At 46.1% G+C, this 15,701-nt stretch overlaps 3 protein-coding genes across 3 annotated transcripts; 1 reads left to right on the top strand and 2 right to left on the bottom strand.

The window, feature by feature from the left end:
• Positions 1-4,641: 4,641 nt before the first annotated feature.
• Positions 4,642-6,435, bottom strand: KD926_001385 (uncharacterized protein; the record flags this gene model as incomplete). Its single annotated transcript, XM_053105087.1, has 3 exons — positions 4,642-5,144; positions 5,223-5,331; positions 6,208-6,435. The coding sequence occupies 3 exons, from the start codon at positions 6,433-6,435 to the stop codon at positions 4,642-4,644; spliced, it is 840 nt and encodes a 279-aa protein (XP_052951732.1).
• Positions 6,436-9,025: 2,590 nt separating this feature from the next.
• KD926_001384 (cytochrome P450) lies at positions 9,026-12,739 on the bottom strand (the record flags this gene model as incomplete). Its single annotated transcript, XM_053105086.1, has 11 exons — positions 9,026-9,465; positions 9,565-9,638; positions 9,707-10,169; positions 10,225-10,531; positions 10,801-10,977; positions 11,062-11,308; positions 11,370-11,549; positions 11,637-11,776; positions 11,837-11,920; positions 11,995-12,348; positions 12,395-12,739. The coding sequence occupies 11 exons, from the start codon at positions 12,737-12,739 to the stop codon at positions 9,026-9,028; spliced, it is 2,811 nt and encodes a 936-aa protein (XP_052951731.1).
• A 490-nt stretch (positions 12,740-13,229) lies between these two features.
• Positions 13,230-14,477, top strand: KD926_001383 (aromatic prenyltransferase; the record flags this gene model as incomplete). The annotated part of the gene is made up of 1 exon (XM_053105085.1): positions 13,230-14,477. The coding sequence occupies one exon, from the start codon at positions 13,230-13,232 to the stop codon at positions 14,475-14,477; it is 1,248 nt and encodes a 415-aa protein (XP_052951730.1).
• Positions 14,478-15,701: the final 1,224 nt, after the last annotated feature.

Below are 15,701 nucleotides of genomic sequence, written 5' to 3'. Positions count from 1 at the left end.
TAGATGGAATGGATTTCATAAGCACTTAAGAAGTTAATAATAAGTGCTTAGTAGAGTTTAACTTATTCTTTTTGTATAATATAATATATCAAATTATAATGGCAGTTAACATAAATATATATTATTGTAACAGTGCGGGCAATTGAATGGTCGTAACGACACCCCAAAATATATATTTAAAAAGCTTACTAAATATTGCTGTATAAGTACCTGTTAACTACTCTATAACTGCTTATAAATGAATTTGAAACTGCTTTTGAATTGCTCTATTTAGATTCCTGGATACGACGCCGTCTCTCTATAAGATCTAACTCTAATTTCTCATTCTCGAGTTGTTACAATCGGATATCTTCTTTAAGCTTTCGAAGCTCAAGCTCCTGGCATCTTTGCTCTAAAGTTAGAGTATTTGCTGATGCAACACGATAAAGATTGGAGGTAGATCTCCTTGAGCTAGTAATAAGTAAGCACTTAATAGCTGCTTGTTAAGTGCTTATAAACTTACTTATTATTACTGTTCTGTAATGACAACCGGGAAGATGATCTTGACCTTGCATTTCTTTCGGATAGTTGCTCTTGTTGTTCAGCTGTTTAACTATTAAAAGAATGTAATGAAGCTGGTCTTTAACGTTTGCGACTTCCTGATATTAATCAGTATTTGTAGAGAAACCTATAAAAATGTAACTTAGAATCAATTAAAAAACTTACTTTCCCGACTCATATGACGAAGATAATTGGCTTCCATATTTGAAGTTCGATATAAATGATAGACATTGAACTGTTTAAAATGATCATATTGGAGAATATCATCTTTATCCAGTTTAAAAGAGCTAGATAATATTAACAAAATATTTCATAAGCAGTTAATAAGTGCTAGAGAAGTGTTTAACAAGCAGTTAAAACATACTTTTTAACTGCTTCAACTAAAGTCAAATACTTTTCAGATACATATGACTTTTGATGAGACTGTTCAACAGCATTTGTATAATTGCACAAAAGATTAAAGTAATAAGGCTGAATTTTGGAACAGGCCTGATTCAGCCCTGCTTTAATAATAGAACTCTTTTTCTGTATCGCCCAATTTTGAACGTTTACATCCTCATACTCTAGAAACTAGTTAGTAAGTACTTGAGGAGTGCTTCTTAAGTGCTTAAATACTTATTAATAAGTCCAATAAAGTATTATAGTCTTCCTCTGATTGACTGTCTAATAGACTTATCATACGACTCCAAAGAGCAGTACCTTGGCTTCTTGTTCTAATAGCCTTGAAAATTGACCGTTGAAAATGGACTCTGCAAAATAGAATTATATGTTGCAGTTGCCATGTAACATCCCGGTGCTGGGGATCAATTTCAGAAAGATATTGACCAAGGCCTAAATAGTTAACAAGTGCTTAGGAACTGATTACAAAGTACTTACCAGTATATTGTTTTGGATCCATGTCAACAATTATACCAAAGATTCCAGACCCATAGATTGGATCAAAAAGAATTGGTTTCTGTACTACTTTCTCAACAAGTTCAAAAACTCGTTTAAAAAGTAAATAATAGCCGTCAGTGGAATCTTAACTTGTAAAAACCCGAAATAAGGTAATAACTAGTTATCAAGCAGTTAATTGTTAGTTATAAAACAGTTTTTTAGTATTAAAGTAACACTTACTTTTGCATTGATCTGGCAAGAATGTTGCGAAAAGAACCTCGTTAAGATCCTTTGACCGAATGCGCTTATAGGACATATCTACTTCAAAAGAAGTAAGCTGAGACAAAAGCTGGATTTGCTCTTTAAAACTACAGAGAACCATTGTACCGTAGGAGTCATAATATTGTTCTTAAATGTAATCCTAAACATTTAATAAGCATTTATTTACTGTTAGTTAAGTACTTGAAAAGTACTTACTCTCATGCTTAGGTTAACATTTTGAAGGAAGATAAGATCATTAATATCCTGACTATTAGAATATAAAAGTAACCGCTCCTTCTGGATAATTGTCGATATTTGATCTTTATTATAAAAGCTAGAGTGAATCTCTGCTAGTGTAAAAGCATTATATTGCTGACAGAATGCTTCAAGCTGCGGATTCCGAAGAAATTGGGCTAAGTTGAGATACACTGGTTAGTAAGTACTTTTTAAGTAGTTATCAAGCACTTACCTGTAGTCAAGCTTGGATCTCGAATCTGTTGAATCACGTTCTTTATTCCATTTAAGATTTTCTCTGGAGCCTTGCTCGGTAGTAGTAGTGGGTGTTTATAAATACTCTAAGATGTAAACAGAATATATGGGCACTGATCTAAATCTACTGGAATTAAAACATTGAAAACAATATCACAATATGTATATTTTAATCGCCCTGATCCTTGAGGATGATCTCGATCTTTACATAACTAGAAATCAGTTATCAGGTATCTGATTAGCAGTTGCTAAGCACTTACCACAGTATTGCCGTCGTAAAGATAATGGCTCAAAAATACCACATTCTTCAATTGGTAGTAAAAGCTTTTCGTTAAAAAGTCTCTCCAAGAACTGAAGATCTATAACTGTATGACCTTGAATAGTCCCTTAATAATGTTTAAACAAGAAATTAGATAAACCGTTTATACATCCAATATAAGGTGCATGTTCTCTGTAAATATTCTAAAATAAAAGATAAGTACTTACTTACCGTTTATTAAGTACTAGGAAACTTACCTTGTGAGAATATCTTTTGAATACTGGTTTGCAAGTAAGAAGATGGTCAAGGCAAGCATGATCTTTCTTAAAAAAAGTAATTTTTGATCGATAATAGCTATAACTGCTTAGTAAACGGTTCCTAAGCACTTAATAAGTATTTAAAATTATACCTGTATGCATTTCTCTTGCCCAGATCAGTCTCCAAGATTTGAATGTCTTTTTGAGAGTTTTGAATCTCCTGCCACATAGCCTCATTGACAGAGGTATAATGATAAGATTGTAAAAATAAACTAAGAAATTTACATGCATAGATTCCAGAGCATTTCCAAGTCCATCTCTCAACGCGACATCCAAGAAATGGGCAATAAACTGGTCTTTTCTTGTGTTCAAAGGGCTGTTTCTTCGCATATTAAATCTAGAAATACTTAGTAATCGAGTCCCAAGTAACTAACTACTTGGTAATCAGTCTTTAAGCACTTATTAAACACTTACGTCATGAACAATCTGTTCTAGTTCAGTCTTTGATCGTCCTTTTGAAGCAACAACATATGTGTATCCATGTATATGAGTTGCAGGATACTCCAGTAGATCATCAATATATTTTACTTCTAATGTTTTAAGGCTGGACCTTTTGGCATTGGTAAGTGGAGTCAGTACAGGCATCTCTTCCTAAAATAAGTAATTAGTTATTATTATTTAATTATTTAACAAGTGCTTCAGTATACCTGCGTATCAGAAAACATCTCTGATAGATGGTCAATATCAATAACTGAAAAGTTAGAATCTATTGCTGGATAAGAAAGACAGTGCTTGATAACTGATTATAAACCAATTTATAAGTGGTTAGATTTGGGGGAGAAAACAGTAAAATAAGGAAGAAGACGAAAATGAATTACATATTCTGAGTTCGGTACTTTAAATAGTCGCGCGTCTTAAAATGGCTGCATAGTGGTTTGGCAGTCACGTGAAAAGTGGAATAGTCCACTTGAGCTTATTAAAAAGACCAGCTGGCCTGTGTACACATCTACTCCTGCCGCCTGCGGTTCGACCTCGCTTAGTCATCGCTTAGTAAGCTAGATGTCTAGATAAGTGGCCACACCGGCCACCCAATACACAACACATCCATCGCTTCCACAGACTAACTAGAATAGGCAGGTGCGAGGCCATAAGCGATACCCGGTCCAACACTCAGAAGCTTAGCTCTACCATAGAAGAATCCCGGGAATAAATGATATTAGTGAGATACAACGTGTGTGTATTCACTAAAGATGTCGTAGGATTACCGGGGGTATCGGTGCTAAGCTACATACAGTAATGTAAGCGAGCGAGGTGCTTGAGCAGATATCGTCTTATGACATATCTTCATTCTGTAGGCTGTGACGGTCTACAAAGGAGCTTAGTAAAAGACAAGTTTGTTTATGACTCGTAGTCAAAGAATTTTCCCATAGGGAGGAAAAGGCTATCTAGGAGAGAGAATCCAGGGACTCTACATACTGCCTGGAGCTTGCCTCAGGCAGGAATGCCTGCAGGATCCCTAGGAATGTTCCTGGATGCCTGCCGCAGAGGATCCCTTGATCCTCCGGAACGTTCTCCCGTACAGGAAAGCCCCCTGGCTTCAGGAGGTAACATAGGCCTCATGGGAGAACATTCTATGATTGTATTCCAACGAGGATCATCTTTCATTTTCTTATCTTTTTACCTTGTTAATGAAGCACTTTGGCTTTAAGGGGTCTATGGAACATTCATTCCTTGACTCATCAATAGACATTCAAATCATCCACGAGCACCGACGGTTGCTGTTGTTGAGATGCAACGTGTGTGTAGTATTCAAGAGAGGTGGATTGTGGATACCTATTTAGGAGGCCTCTGTGTGAGGCGCTAATCTATACCAGGCAGTGGAGGTGAAGGTCCTTGGGGCACCTTCTCAAGAGCTGTGACCCAACAAATAACATGCTCGGTGACAAATGAAGAGGGTGATCAACACGGGAAATTCAGATACATATCCTTGACCGGCTCAAACACGGTGTCGAAGAACTTCTTCTGAAAATCCGGGTAGTTAAAGCTGTGGGACCGATCAAATGACAACTTGATACATCGCTCCGCTGCACGTCTATAAGGGCCTCCTTGGAGATCTTCAGTCTCCTCCAGTTTTTGCATCAACAACTCGTTGCGCTCGTACGGGGAAAGGTTTTTTGGGATGGGTTTGTTGATGCCAAGTTCGATAAGAAGTACTCCGAGGGCATAGACAAGTGTTTTCAGAGTTGGTTTTGAACATATTTCCCTGGTCGTATCTTCCGGTGACTCCGGGGGGTAAAGAATAAAGGAGACATACGGGTGCCGCGAAGGCGCCGCCACCTCAAAATTTGGATCGTTTTCATAGAAAATTTGCACTTGATCTTCGGCCCACTGATCACTCAGCCAAAGGCTCCCGCCTAAGTGGAGCACTGCCCAGGCAAGGGAGGCAGCGACGCCAAGACGCTCTTTATTTGTCAAGCGATGAGGTTTTTTGGGTTATACGTATCGCATCTCAGGTACGCTGAACGATACTTCCAGCATACCAATCATGCGTGTGAGATCAGCCTTTATTCTATCCCACTTCTTCGTAGTGAAGCTGAATTTCACACTCCTCCACTCTTGTTGAACCTTCGCAGCGTACTGGGGGCTTTTCTAGATGAAAACAGAAGAGTTAGTATGGTCTCAGTTCCTCATATTGGATTTCAAGGAGCCGTCTAACGTCTGGGTTCGGATATACATCCATTTCATTCAACGTCTCAGTCAAAAGCGTGTTCAAGTTATCGATTAAGTACATATACGCTTGAGTACTGCCTAAATAAATTCTCTCGATGTAATCGATTAACTGGTCCCTTGTGGGTTTCGGACCCAGACCTTTCTTCAGAATACGCTGCAGACGATTGTGCTGGATTATAAGTTCGAACCGGTACTACTGAAGTGACTTGTGGTAGCCCGTGAATTCTTTCAAGGGCTCTTTGTAGTATTTCAGTAGCTCGATAAGTAGAAGCAAAGTCCCCAAAACCAGGCCCGCTACTTCTGCCATAGTTTGATGAAGAGAACTGTAAAGAAGGGTGTAAAGAAGGGTGTAAAGAAGAGTGTAGAGAAGAGTGTAAGAAAGACAGCGAAGATTTATTCAGGCCTGAAAATATTAGCTGAAGTATATGAGACATCTCTACACAAGCGGTCAAGGGGTCACGGGGTCACGGGGTCGCTTGTACGACCAACAAACGGCCATGTCTGTGCCCCAAGCAGTTTCCTGTGTCTTTCATCGTCCATTTCAACTTGAGAAATCAAAATCAACACACTGGCTGTGGACTCCCACCTTATTATTTACATTCACAGCATCTTTTGACCAGGTGAAACGCTGCACTCGGGCTATTCACTGTGTCTTTTGACTTTTTATTGAGTTCCGTGATGGCAAGCCTTCCGGGTTTCTACGATTCATACAACCGATGTCTTCAGGGGTTCGAGACGTTTCTGTCGACTTTGTCCGAGAAGGACTGTCGCGCAGTAAACCTTAAGCAGGTTTACCTCCACGAGATCAGAGACGAGTACGGGAGGTTCGTGATTTGGAGAGACCAGATCAAGGCCCAACTCCCTGCCAGGGCTGAAGGATCCCTGGAAGATACTCTCTGGCACAACAAAGTGCTCAGGGGTTTGGTCTCTGAGCGTATTGAACATCTCGAGACCATCATATCTGAAGGCAGGTAGTCTCGTTGCTGGTTTTACTTTGAAAATGGGAAGGTTTCTGACAATCATCCGGCTGATCTTGTTCTAGCAACGACAATCGCCAAACGAAAACACAACCCCGCCGCTGAAACGGACGGAGATTCTATCTGCGCAGTGTCAGCGCCGACTCGGATTCAGATTCTGAGGACAATGAGCATCAACGACGAAAGCCAAAAATCCGAGGCCTTGTCAAATTTATAGTCTAACACATTCGAGGTCTCTACGAATTCACCTCGCTGCTCCATGGTTCCAGTCTCCCCGACACACCTGCGTGTCAAGACACGGACGAAGATCTTATAGTGGATACAGTGCAGCACTGGCGCAGCTCAGCCAATCACGGGCAGGACACTAGGTTGCAGAACGAGGCCATGACAAGCGATTCGGTGGATGATATCCAGTGGTTTTGTAAACGACTTGCAAGAGCAAGCTCAATACGAAAGGACCAGCTTCGACATTGGGTTAGCCATCCGTTGAGTCATCTGTTGGATATTTCCGACCCAATAAGAGATTTGGGACGAGACCCTGTTGGTCCGAAGTGGTGGGAATCACGCATCGTACCCAGTTTCCCCTCGAATCCTCCACCCGCAGCCAAGGAACATGTCATGTCCCCATGTTCTTTTTGTGGAAGAGAATACATCAAAGTGGACCAAAAGTCATGGGAGTAAGTCAAGCCCGTGTGTTTCCAATCTTTCAATTGGACCCTTAGTGACTGGGCAACTTCACAGACTCCATGTAACCCGCGATGTCAGCCCTTACGTCTGTACCTTCGAACATTGCCAGACTCCGGAGAAGCTATACAGTTGTCGCAGTGATTGGATCTACCATGAACAACAGGTTCATCGCCTTGAGTATGTCTGCCAGGGTTGCAATGACATAGTCTCTACCAGAGAAGAGATGATAAGGCATCTCCAAGAGCAGTGTGCCCCGTCCATAACCCCAAGCTAGCTGAGCGCTACTCTGTACTTCTTTGCTCGCCCCGTCGATGAACCTGGCGACGCGAAGGAATCCTGTCTCATCTGTAGACAGGAGTTCCTCTTGCGGGATTTACGTGATCATCTCGCAGCTCACATGGAGTATATTGCAGTACTAGCCCTTGCAGATTCGGATCATCATGCCGGAGTCCTACTATCAAAGACCTGGATGGGTATGAACCCATATATTGAGCCCACGGACAGCAGCTTGGCCATACTGAATCTTCTGTCACCTCGACGGGACGCCACACCAGTCCGTCCGTTATCCAGGGGGATTCTTTCCCCTTTGCCCAGTACTAGCGGTATCTATAAAGACAGTGTACAGGCGCTGGAGCCCCAGAGAACTGAGAATCTCTCGGAAATCTTGGTAAACGGGGTGGGCACCATCAAACCGATTTTTGATGCAGGGATTCTTGGCTCTTTCTTTAGAAAGAAGAGCACTATATCCATTATCGACAAGATGATATTTCTATCGCTTGCAAATTCGAGCTGCCTTTGTCTTCGCGGGAATGTGATTTCTATCGTCTCGCCTCCCCAGGTTACCGCAGTGGGTTAACCCCATGCATCCGAACACTCTCCATTGGTTTCGCATGCATTAAGTACTTTGGGGGTATAGAGACCCGCGAGTTTGTTCAAAACGAATCTACAGCCGGAGGAAAGTCAGATGGAGAACCAGAAAAATTCTTTGTGTCGCTAAGCTCAACATCTCACATGCCCTTCGGACCAGGTCTGATCAATCCCCATCTTCCCCGTCGGACTGCACAATTTTTCGAAAGAATTCGATTCACAGGAGCCACAACGGCTAGTACTCAGTCAAATAAGACTTACAACCTAGCAGTTGGGCTTTACGCAGACATTGCAGAAAGGGGTGATTCCAAGTGGGTGATGGTTGCTCGAAAGACTTTCGACCCGATTGTCGTTCGGGCTCTTTCTCCTGAAACCTACCGTGACTCTAGGGAATTTTGAATGAACAATGATTTCTTCTTTTCTTTCTTTTCTTTTGCCTTTCCTTTGTTGTTTATTATTGCTTTCTGTTTCTTCAGTAATTAAGCTGCATTCAGCGGGGTTTCAAAAAGCAAACAGGAAAAAGAAAGCAAGTGAAAAAAGACGGGACAAAGGCAAACAAAGGAACGAAGTCTTTCATTATTATCCAAATAGTTCCAATAGCTGGATAGCTCGAATATCACCCAGTTTATCATTATGCCAAACGATTAAATTCACAGAAGAAGAATAGAGCGAGCCTAACCACCAGAATTAAATTGTCTATTATTCCACTATTCATACATCTTCCATCCATCAAGATTATCTGTAGCAGCATCAAAAACGATCAAAAAGAATCAAAAACCAAGAACACAGGTAAAAAATACGCCTTCATCATTAGCCACCTATACTCCATACAGTACATGCGGGACCTTTAGAGTAGGGTGCCTGAGGCAGTCAGGCAGTCAGGCATCCAGGCATCCACCGTCCCGACACCTTCTCTGCCCCTCCATTCTACGCCCAGAGTCCTCGATTGTCGGTTGGAGCCTGTCCAAGTATCCACTTGTATTGCATTCGCCAATCGACGAACATCTCGGAACTTGAGTCTCCTGCCAACCCACATTCCCTATCATCCATCGCCCGCTCCTTATGGAATCCGATCCAATCAATCAATACCCACCCCGATCACTCTTCACCTCGATCCTCGTCTGGATGCGAATATCCCCATCATCCTTCACCAGATTCCGGATCTCGTCGTCCTCGAACCCGCTCCCGCGCGGCGACACCACCGTACTCGTCATCACGCCGTTCATCGACGTGAGCTGCGTTGCTTCGCCCTGGGCAGCCTCGGGGTCGGTGCCGGTGCCGTTCCGTCCGCTCGAGAGGTTCAGGTACGGCCGGTGTCTGTGGTGGGATCGTTTGAAACTGTGAGCCGGCCCTGTTCCAGAGCGCGCTTCGAGGGTGGAGTTGCCGCGGTCAGAGGGGTGGAGGATGCGGTCGCGGAGCCAGCGTGGGAGTTTCGAGAATAGAGGGCGCATGCCGATGAGGCAGGCTGCGCTGAAATACATTCCGCATTCGACGGCGGTCCAGGAGAAGGATTCCGTAGCCCCTGTTTTGAAATGGTTTCGTGGGTTAGATTTGGGGATCAGGCTGTGGGTGAGGTGAAGGTATATGTATGTGTATGTAGGTAGGTGGGGAGGAGACTTACAGGTAGCGTCTGTCTTGAACATTTCAGAGTCGCGGAAGAAAACCCCGGTTCGCATGCAGGAGGCGAAAAGACCACTGGGGATCGGGAAGATGATCAGTCCATGTCTCCATTTCTCGGAGGGTCGGAGGGTAGGTATACGAACATGCTTCCCATGAAAAAGACCATCGCAATACCAAGCTTCCTTCCCGCCGAGGCCTTCAAGCCCCACACCGTCGGAATGGGCAGAACAAGAATCATCAGATCGCCCACGACGTTAGGAATATTGCTCACTTCGTACCAAAGGATCTGGTCAAAGCATTTTCCGCCGCCCGGAAGCGTCTTATCCCACGTATATGCCAGTGGGACGCACTCAAGCTGGGCAGCGATGATGGTAGACAGCATATTAGCAATCAGAAAAGCGATCGCGAACCAGCAGATGCCGCGATAGAGCTTGCTGGTAAAGATGCGCAGGTAGAGCGCCACAACCGAGATACGAGACAGGCAATTCGAAGGCACGTAAAACCAATCAAGAATATAGAGAAGCTTCGCAAAAGTGACCATCATTTTGGGGTCTTCGGCCATGACCGAGGCGGTATGTCGACCGAGGCCGCCGTAGATGACATCGCCTGTCATTCATGTCAGCGTAATAGAGGTCGAGAGAGAAAGAGGACGAAGCCATACAGTATAGACAGACGATTAACCCCATTAAACAGATGTATGAGGGCACGAGCAAGAACTCGTCCCAACCTCGGACAGCCTTGGTGAGACTGCGTGCGTATAGTCGCATGGCCAACAGAATGGTGGTCAACACCAGAATAAAACTGGAGGCCACAATGACTTGACTGCTTCGGTCCTCCTCCAGGTACCCCGGAGGATAGTGAGGCTCCGCAGTCGAATCCGACATGGCGAGATGAAGGTGATGACAATGGTCACCAGGGAATGACAATGCGCTGACAAGTTGAAGGGGGGGGAGATCCAGAGCAAAAGCCTAACTTCATCCTGCGCGTCAGGCTGACCGTCGGCTGACCGTCGGCTGTCCGGGTCAAAGATGACCATCTAAGCCAGGGATCATCTCAGGCTTGCAACTTGGGGTCCGGGCAGAGTCACACCAGCTGCATGTCAGAAACTGGAGCCACTTTGGCGCTAACCAACACTTACAGTATTCTGCATGGTCCGATTATAGCGCCATTCAGGTTTTGTTTGCTCAACTTACCGTGAGATTAATGGATTTTTGGGATTATTCTACTCAGTACACACCCCTGTTACCACCATGTCCATACCCGTTTGTTTGGTCACCCAACTTCCCATCACCTTCCACGCTCGCTCTGGTTGGGTCAGCTCGATCTCAAATCGATGGAAGAACTCCGCCGCCACTTTGACGATTTGAATCATGGCAATATGCTGCCCAATACAGGTATGCGTGCCGGCGCCGAACTAAATACATCGGGACGGTTCCTGGTCAGCTTCATGCAGTCGAGAATCAAAGCATCCGATGATCACAAACAAGAAAAGACTTACCGTAAACAATAGCTTCTTCATCTCAATTCTCTCCTGTGCAGTTGCCTCGATCCACCGCTCCGGTCTATAGACATCGACATCGGCACCGAAGACCCGATCGCGATGGAGCACCCAGGCGTTCACTCCCACCGTAGTGTTGGCCGGAAGGTGGTACCCATCAATTGTAACCCCCTCTTTGGGGACTTTGCGCTCGAGAATCGTGCCCGTGTTGGGGTGAATCCGGAATGTCTCGTGGAGCACGGCGTCCCTGATAGACGGGCCTGCGTTAGCGGTAACAATCCCAATAGCCTGAGAAACAAGGAACTCACAGATATGGCAGCGACGATGCCTTCGCATAGGGCAACTGAGCATCTTCATGGTCCGACAGACCTTCTTCTCTACGTGCGGTCGCGATCTCCTCGCGCAGGATCTTCACGACGCGCGGGTTCTGCGCAAGATAGTACCAAATGGCGCGCAGGGTGATGGCGAGGACGTCATGGCCAGCCATCCTGTAGTCTCGATTAATCAGTCTTTATGCTAGGCTCTCGTTGCAAGAAAGACAAGCAGGAAGCGCAGGAAATGCAAGGAGGCCATACAGGTTAATGTAGATAGCGGCGTGGATTTCACGCAAAGAGACTTTCTCGGGGTGCGACTCTCGGAAGGTCAGGAATTTATTCAACATGTCTGTCTTTTTCTCCGAGGACTTTTGCCGCTCTTCCAACTTTTCGTTCGCAAACTATGGTAGATCAGTATTCTGTCCTTGCAAACCCCGAAGCCCAGAAGTGTAGTAGCTCACCAGAAGAAGAGGCTCGCTATTTTTGGTCAGCAGAATAGACGATAGCATTCGGAATATCGAATGCAGGATCGGGGATTGGGTGAACTAAACCGGGTCGGCGTCAGTTTGACAGGAGAACGCTATAAAAGCCAAAGCGATCAAGACAGAATACTACGCACCAATCCAACAGCCACGAACACCCGGTCAGCCGCCTCAATCCAACCGTTCATATCGCGCCCGTTCTCCAGAAAGCCGATGGTCTGCGACACATTCACCTGACTTAGAGAGTCGTAGGCATAGAAATGCACCCATGACGACATATCTAAGGACTTGCCTTGTTCCTCTTTCATGCGTCGCAGGAACAGCGCTACGCAATCGGCGATCTGCGGCTCAAATTCCTTCACGGCGGACTTGGTGTACAGTCCGCCAATGTTCTTGCGCAGAGTGGCATGGTATTGAGCGTCCCGGATGGAAAAAAGGTTCTCCAGCGGACCGTTCCGGAAGCTAGGCGCGCCCACTTTGTAAAAATCAGTCTAGATAGTGGTCAGATGAGAGGACGAAGGATTGTGCAGAGCTGACGAAGGATTGTGCAGAGCTGACGAAGGATCGTGGAGGACTGATAAAGAGCTGACGGGGATCCGGTACCTTGGGGAACGCGCTTCGAGATGCGTGAACCTGCGAAAAGGCCTCGGGGCTGGACACGGAAACATGATGCGGACCGATACGAACAACGGGTCCGTAGCGCTGATGTGCCGCCACATTGTCTAGATGCATATTCTGTCGGTAAATGGAGATAACCTTCCAGATGTTACTAAAGCTGGCCAAGAAAGGGCCCGGGATGGGACTGAGCGCATTGTAGCGAGTCCGAAGCAGCTGAAGCAGCAACAGCGCAACCGCGCAGAGGATTGTAGCGACTATGAACATTGTGGTCTGTGTAGGATTAAACCTGTTTTGATCAAGGACTGTGGTAGTTGAACGGAACGCAGCATTATTATAATAAATACTCTGTCCACACGTTCTTTGGCACCGTCATGGGGGCTGAGTTATTATTCCACAGTCTTACTTCGTGCCAACGAACGGCTCCCTGTCGATATGAGCTGATTTGCCCCGGTGAGAAGCCTTTGGCGTCATCATTCACCATCAAGCCGCCTATACTGTGCATTCAAATGAAACGGGGCCGTTGAAACGAGCTGGAGCGGCTTAGCTGCCTGTTTTTGATGCATCCGTCACCAGGCGAGGTCTAGAAGTACAACCATAAGGGATGTCGAGATTATAAAAGCCCCGATGGCTTCTGACTTGTCGACAGTTCTTTAGCCACAGATCAGACCATATCTCATAGATCTATTCTGGGTACACTCCTTCTCTCTATCTCCCAGGCCTTTCTTTCAGATCAGGCTGCAGATAATCTGCAGACATGGCTTCTACCCTTCTACATTCGTGCTTTTCAGCACTTCATTCTTCTTTTCTCAACCCTCTATCCCTGCTGCTTTTTTCCACCATCACGCAGAGGCCTCAACCCAAGGTGTATCCCTTACAGTCTCCTGCCTTCCAACGAGTCACGGCCGAGCTGCAGCTTGACTCTCACAGCGCATACTGGTGGTATACGTCCGGACTGCTCGTCAGCGCCTTGCTTGAAGAGGCCGGCTATTCATCTGCTGCCCAGTATCGCATCCTGGTCTTCTTCGGTCGCACGATCGCACCATATCTAGGGCCTATCTACCTTCCTACTCCGCAATGGCACAGTTTCATGACCGACGATCATCACCCCATCGAGCTCAGCTGGGACTGGCACACAGGCCACCACCAACCTCCTACCATACGCTTTTCCATCGAACCTGTAGGCATCCATGCCGGCACCCCGGCTGATCCTGAGAACCAACATGCCGACCTCTGCTTTCGCAAGGCGCTGGCCGCAGCTCTACCCCTGCCAGAAACCCACATGGCCTGGTTCCGACACTTTGACAATTTCCTGACGCCCAAGACCCCAACGGGCACGAGGCTGATGGAAGGCCACCCATCCAAGATCTTCTACGCCTTCGACCTTTCGGCGAACGCGGCCGTTACCAGCAAGGCCTACTTCTTCCCGGGGTTCCAGGCGCGCGCGACCTCCCAGACTAATCTCGAGGTAATCAGCGCTGCCATCGCCAGCGCCCCCGGCTGTACTTCCCTAGCGGCCCTCCAGACCTTTCAAGAATTCGCGCGCGACCCGCGGACCCCACCGCTGGAGATGGACATGCTGGCCATCGACAATGACCCGCCGGCTCAGTCGCGGCTGAAAATCTACTTTCGCAACCGCGCCACGAGCTTCGCCTCCGTCCGTCAAATGATGACTCTGGGCGGCCGGCAGTCAGGCACGCAGGACGATGACATGACCCGCGGGCTCCAGAACCTGCGGAGCCTCTGGGACGCTCTGTTCGATCAGGCTGGCGCGCCAGACACCCAGTCCCTCGGCAGCACAGGCCATCGTACCACCGGACTCCTCTACAACGTGGAATTCCGCCCCGGACAATCAGCGCTGAAAGTCAAAATCTATATCCCTGTTCGTCATTACGCCCGCAGCGACGAACACATCATGAAGACTGTTCATGATTACATGGTCGCCCAAGGAGGCGGGGGTCCTTTACGACGGGATTACGAAACCGTGATGCGGAAGATGGTGTAAGTTTTCCTGTCCTTTCCTTGTCCTTGTAACAATCCCTGATCCCTGTCCTGGTCATCCTTGGCCTTTTCCCTCTCCCCTTCCTTGCTTCATCCTCACAAACCACCCCACCCCAAATCCAAGTTTAACAAATACACTAACTCGCCCTTCAGCCACGCAGACGCCCTGCACGGACGAGGTCTGCACACGTACATTGGATGTTCAATCCAACCCGGGGGGGACCTACGAGTAGTCTCCTATATCAACGGCCAAGGGCCAAAACTACGGTCGAGAGTGGCAACGGCAGACACTAAAATCTGACAGCCGGGGGGGTGCTTCTTGCAGAAGAAATCTGACAGTTGGTTGGTTGGCAGGTGGGGATGTAGGTACCTACATCTATTTATATACCTAACCTGATTGTGCTGTACATAATACATGTGGGAAACGGCCCCCATGGCCATGATGGAGGGATAGATTGATTGCAGTTATTGTACATACGGAGTTGCGGTTTAGGGTTTTTATTGATTCATTTCTTTTTCTATGCGGTTTTCCAGGTGAATTGGGGGCTTGATCTCTAGGAGGGTAGGGTAGGACTGAATAATCTGGAATTCGAAACATGCATCATAGAATGCAAGGATGTGCCATATTCCAAAATAATGCCAGATAAGCTAATCAAATCAAATCAAAAATAAAACCTCTGACAGACTGACAAGGAACCACCTTTCTCATCGGGGCGGTCTACTACCTGAATTATAAGAAAAGTGGAGTTATTAGGGAAATATTTTTTTTTACTACTTTTTAGAGCGTGTTTAATATAAATAGTTCTTTAGAAGAAGTGGCAGGACAGTTTTCTACCGATAAAGTAGATATACCGCCTACCTAAGTACCTAATTATGGGGCACGTGGGGCCTTCTCATCCTCCACCTCATCCTTCCCGAACAAACAGCGGACTGAACCGTCAACCGACTGATCCAGAACGACCCACCCGGAGTTACCGCAAAACGGACTGCAGCAGTCTGAGCTGACAGCCCACCTGACAGGGTTACAGGGTTATAGTTACACATACAAGGATAAAGATACCTAGTAGGGTTACACTCGGAGTAGGTCAAGACTCAACGGCCCCCAAGAAATGATTGTGTCTTGCTGCGCCATAGGTATTTCGCGCAGTGAATGCCAAGTTAGTGGGTGTATATCCTTGATTTTTTGATGCTGGTCTTACTCTTACTAGTTATCACTAATGTATGTAAC

Source organism: Aspergillus affinis (assembly GCF_023601865.1).
Source record: "Aspergillus affinis strain CMG 70 chromosome Unknown NODE_128_length_104215_cov_87_854232, whole genome shotgun sequence".
NCBI classification, from domain to species: domain Eukaryota; kingdom Fungi; phylum Ascomycota; class Eurotiomycetes; order Eurotiales; family Aspergillaceae; genus Aspergillus; species Aspergillus affinis.
Note: the sequence above shows the minus strand (reverse complement) of the source record. Positions and strands in the feature narration are given on the sequence as shown.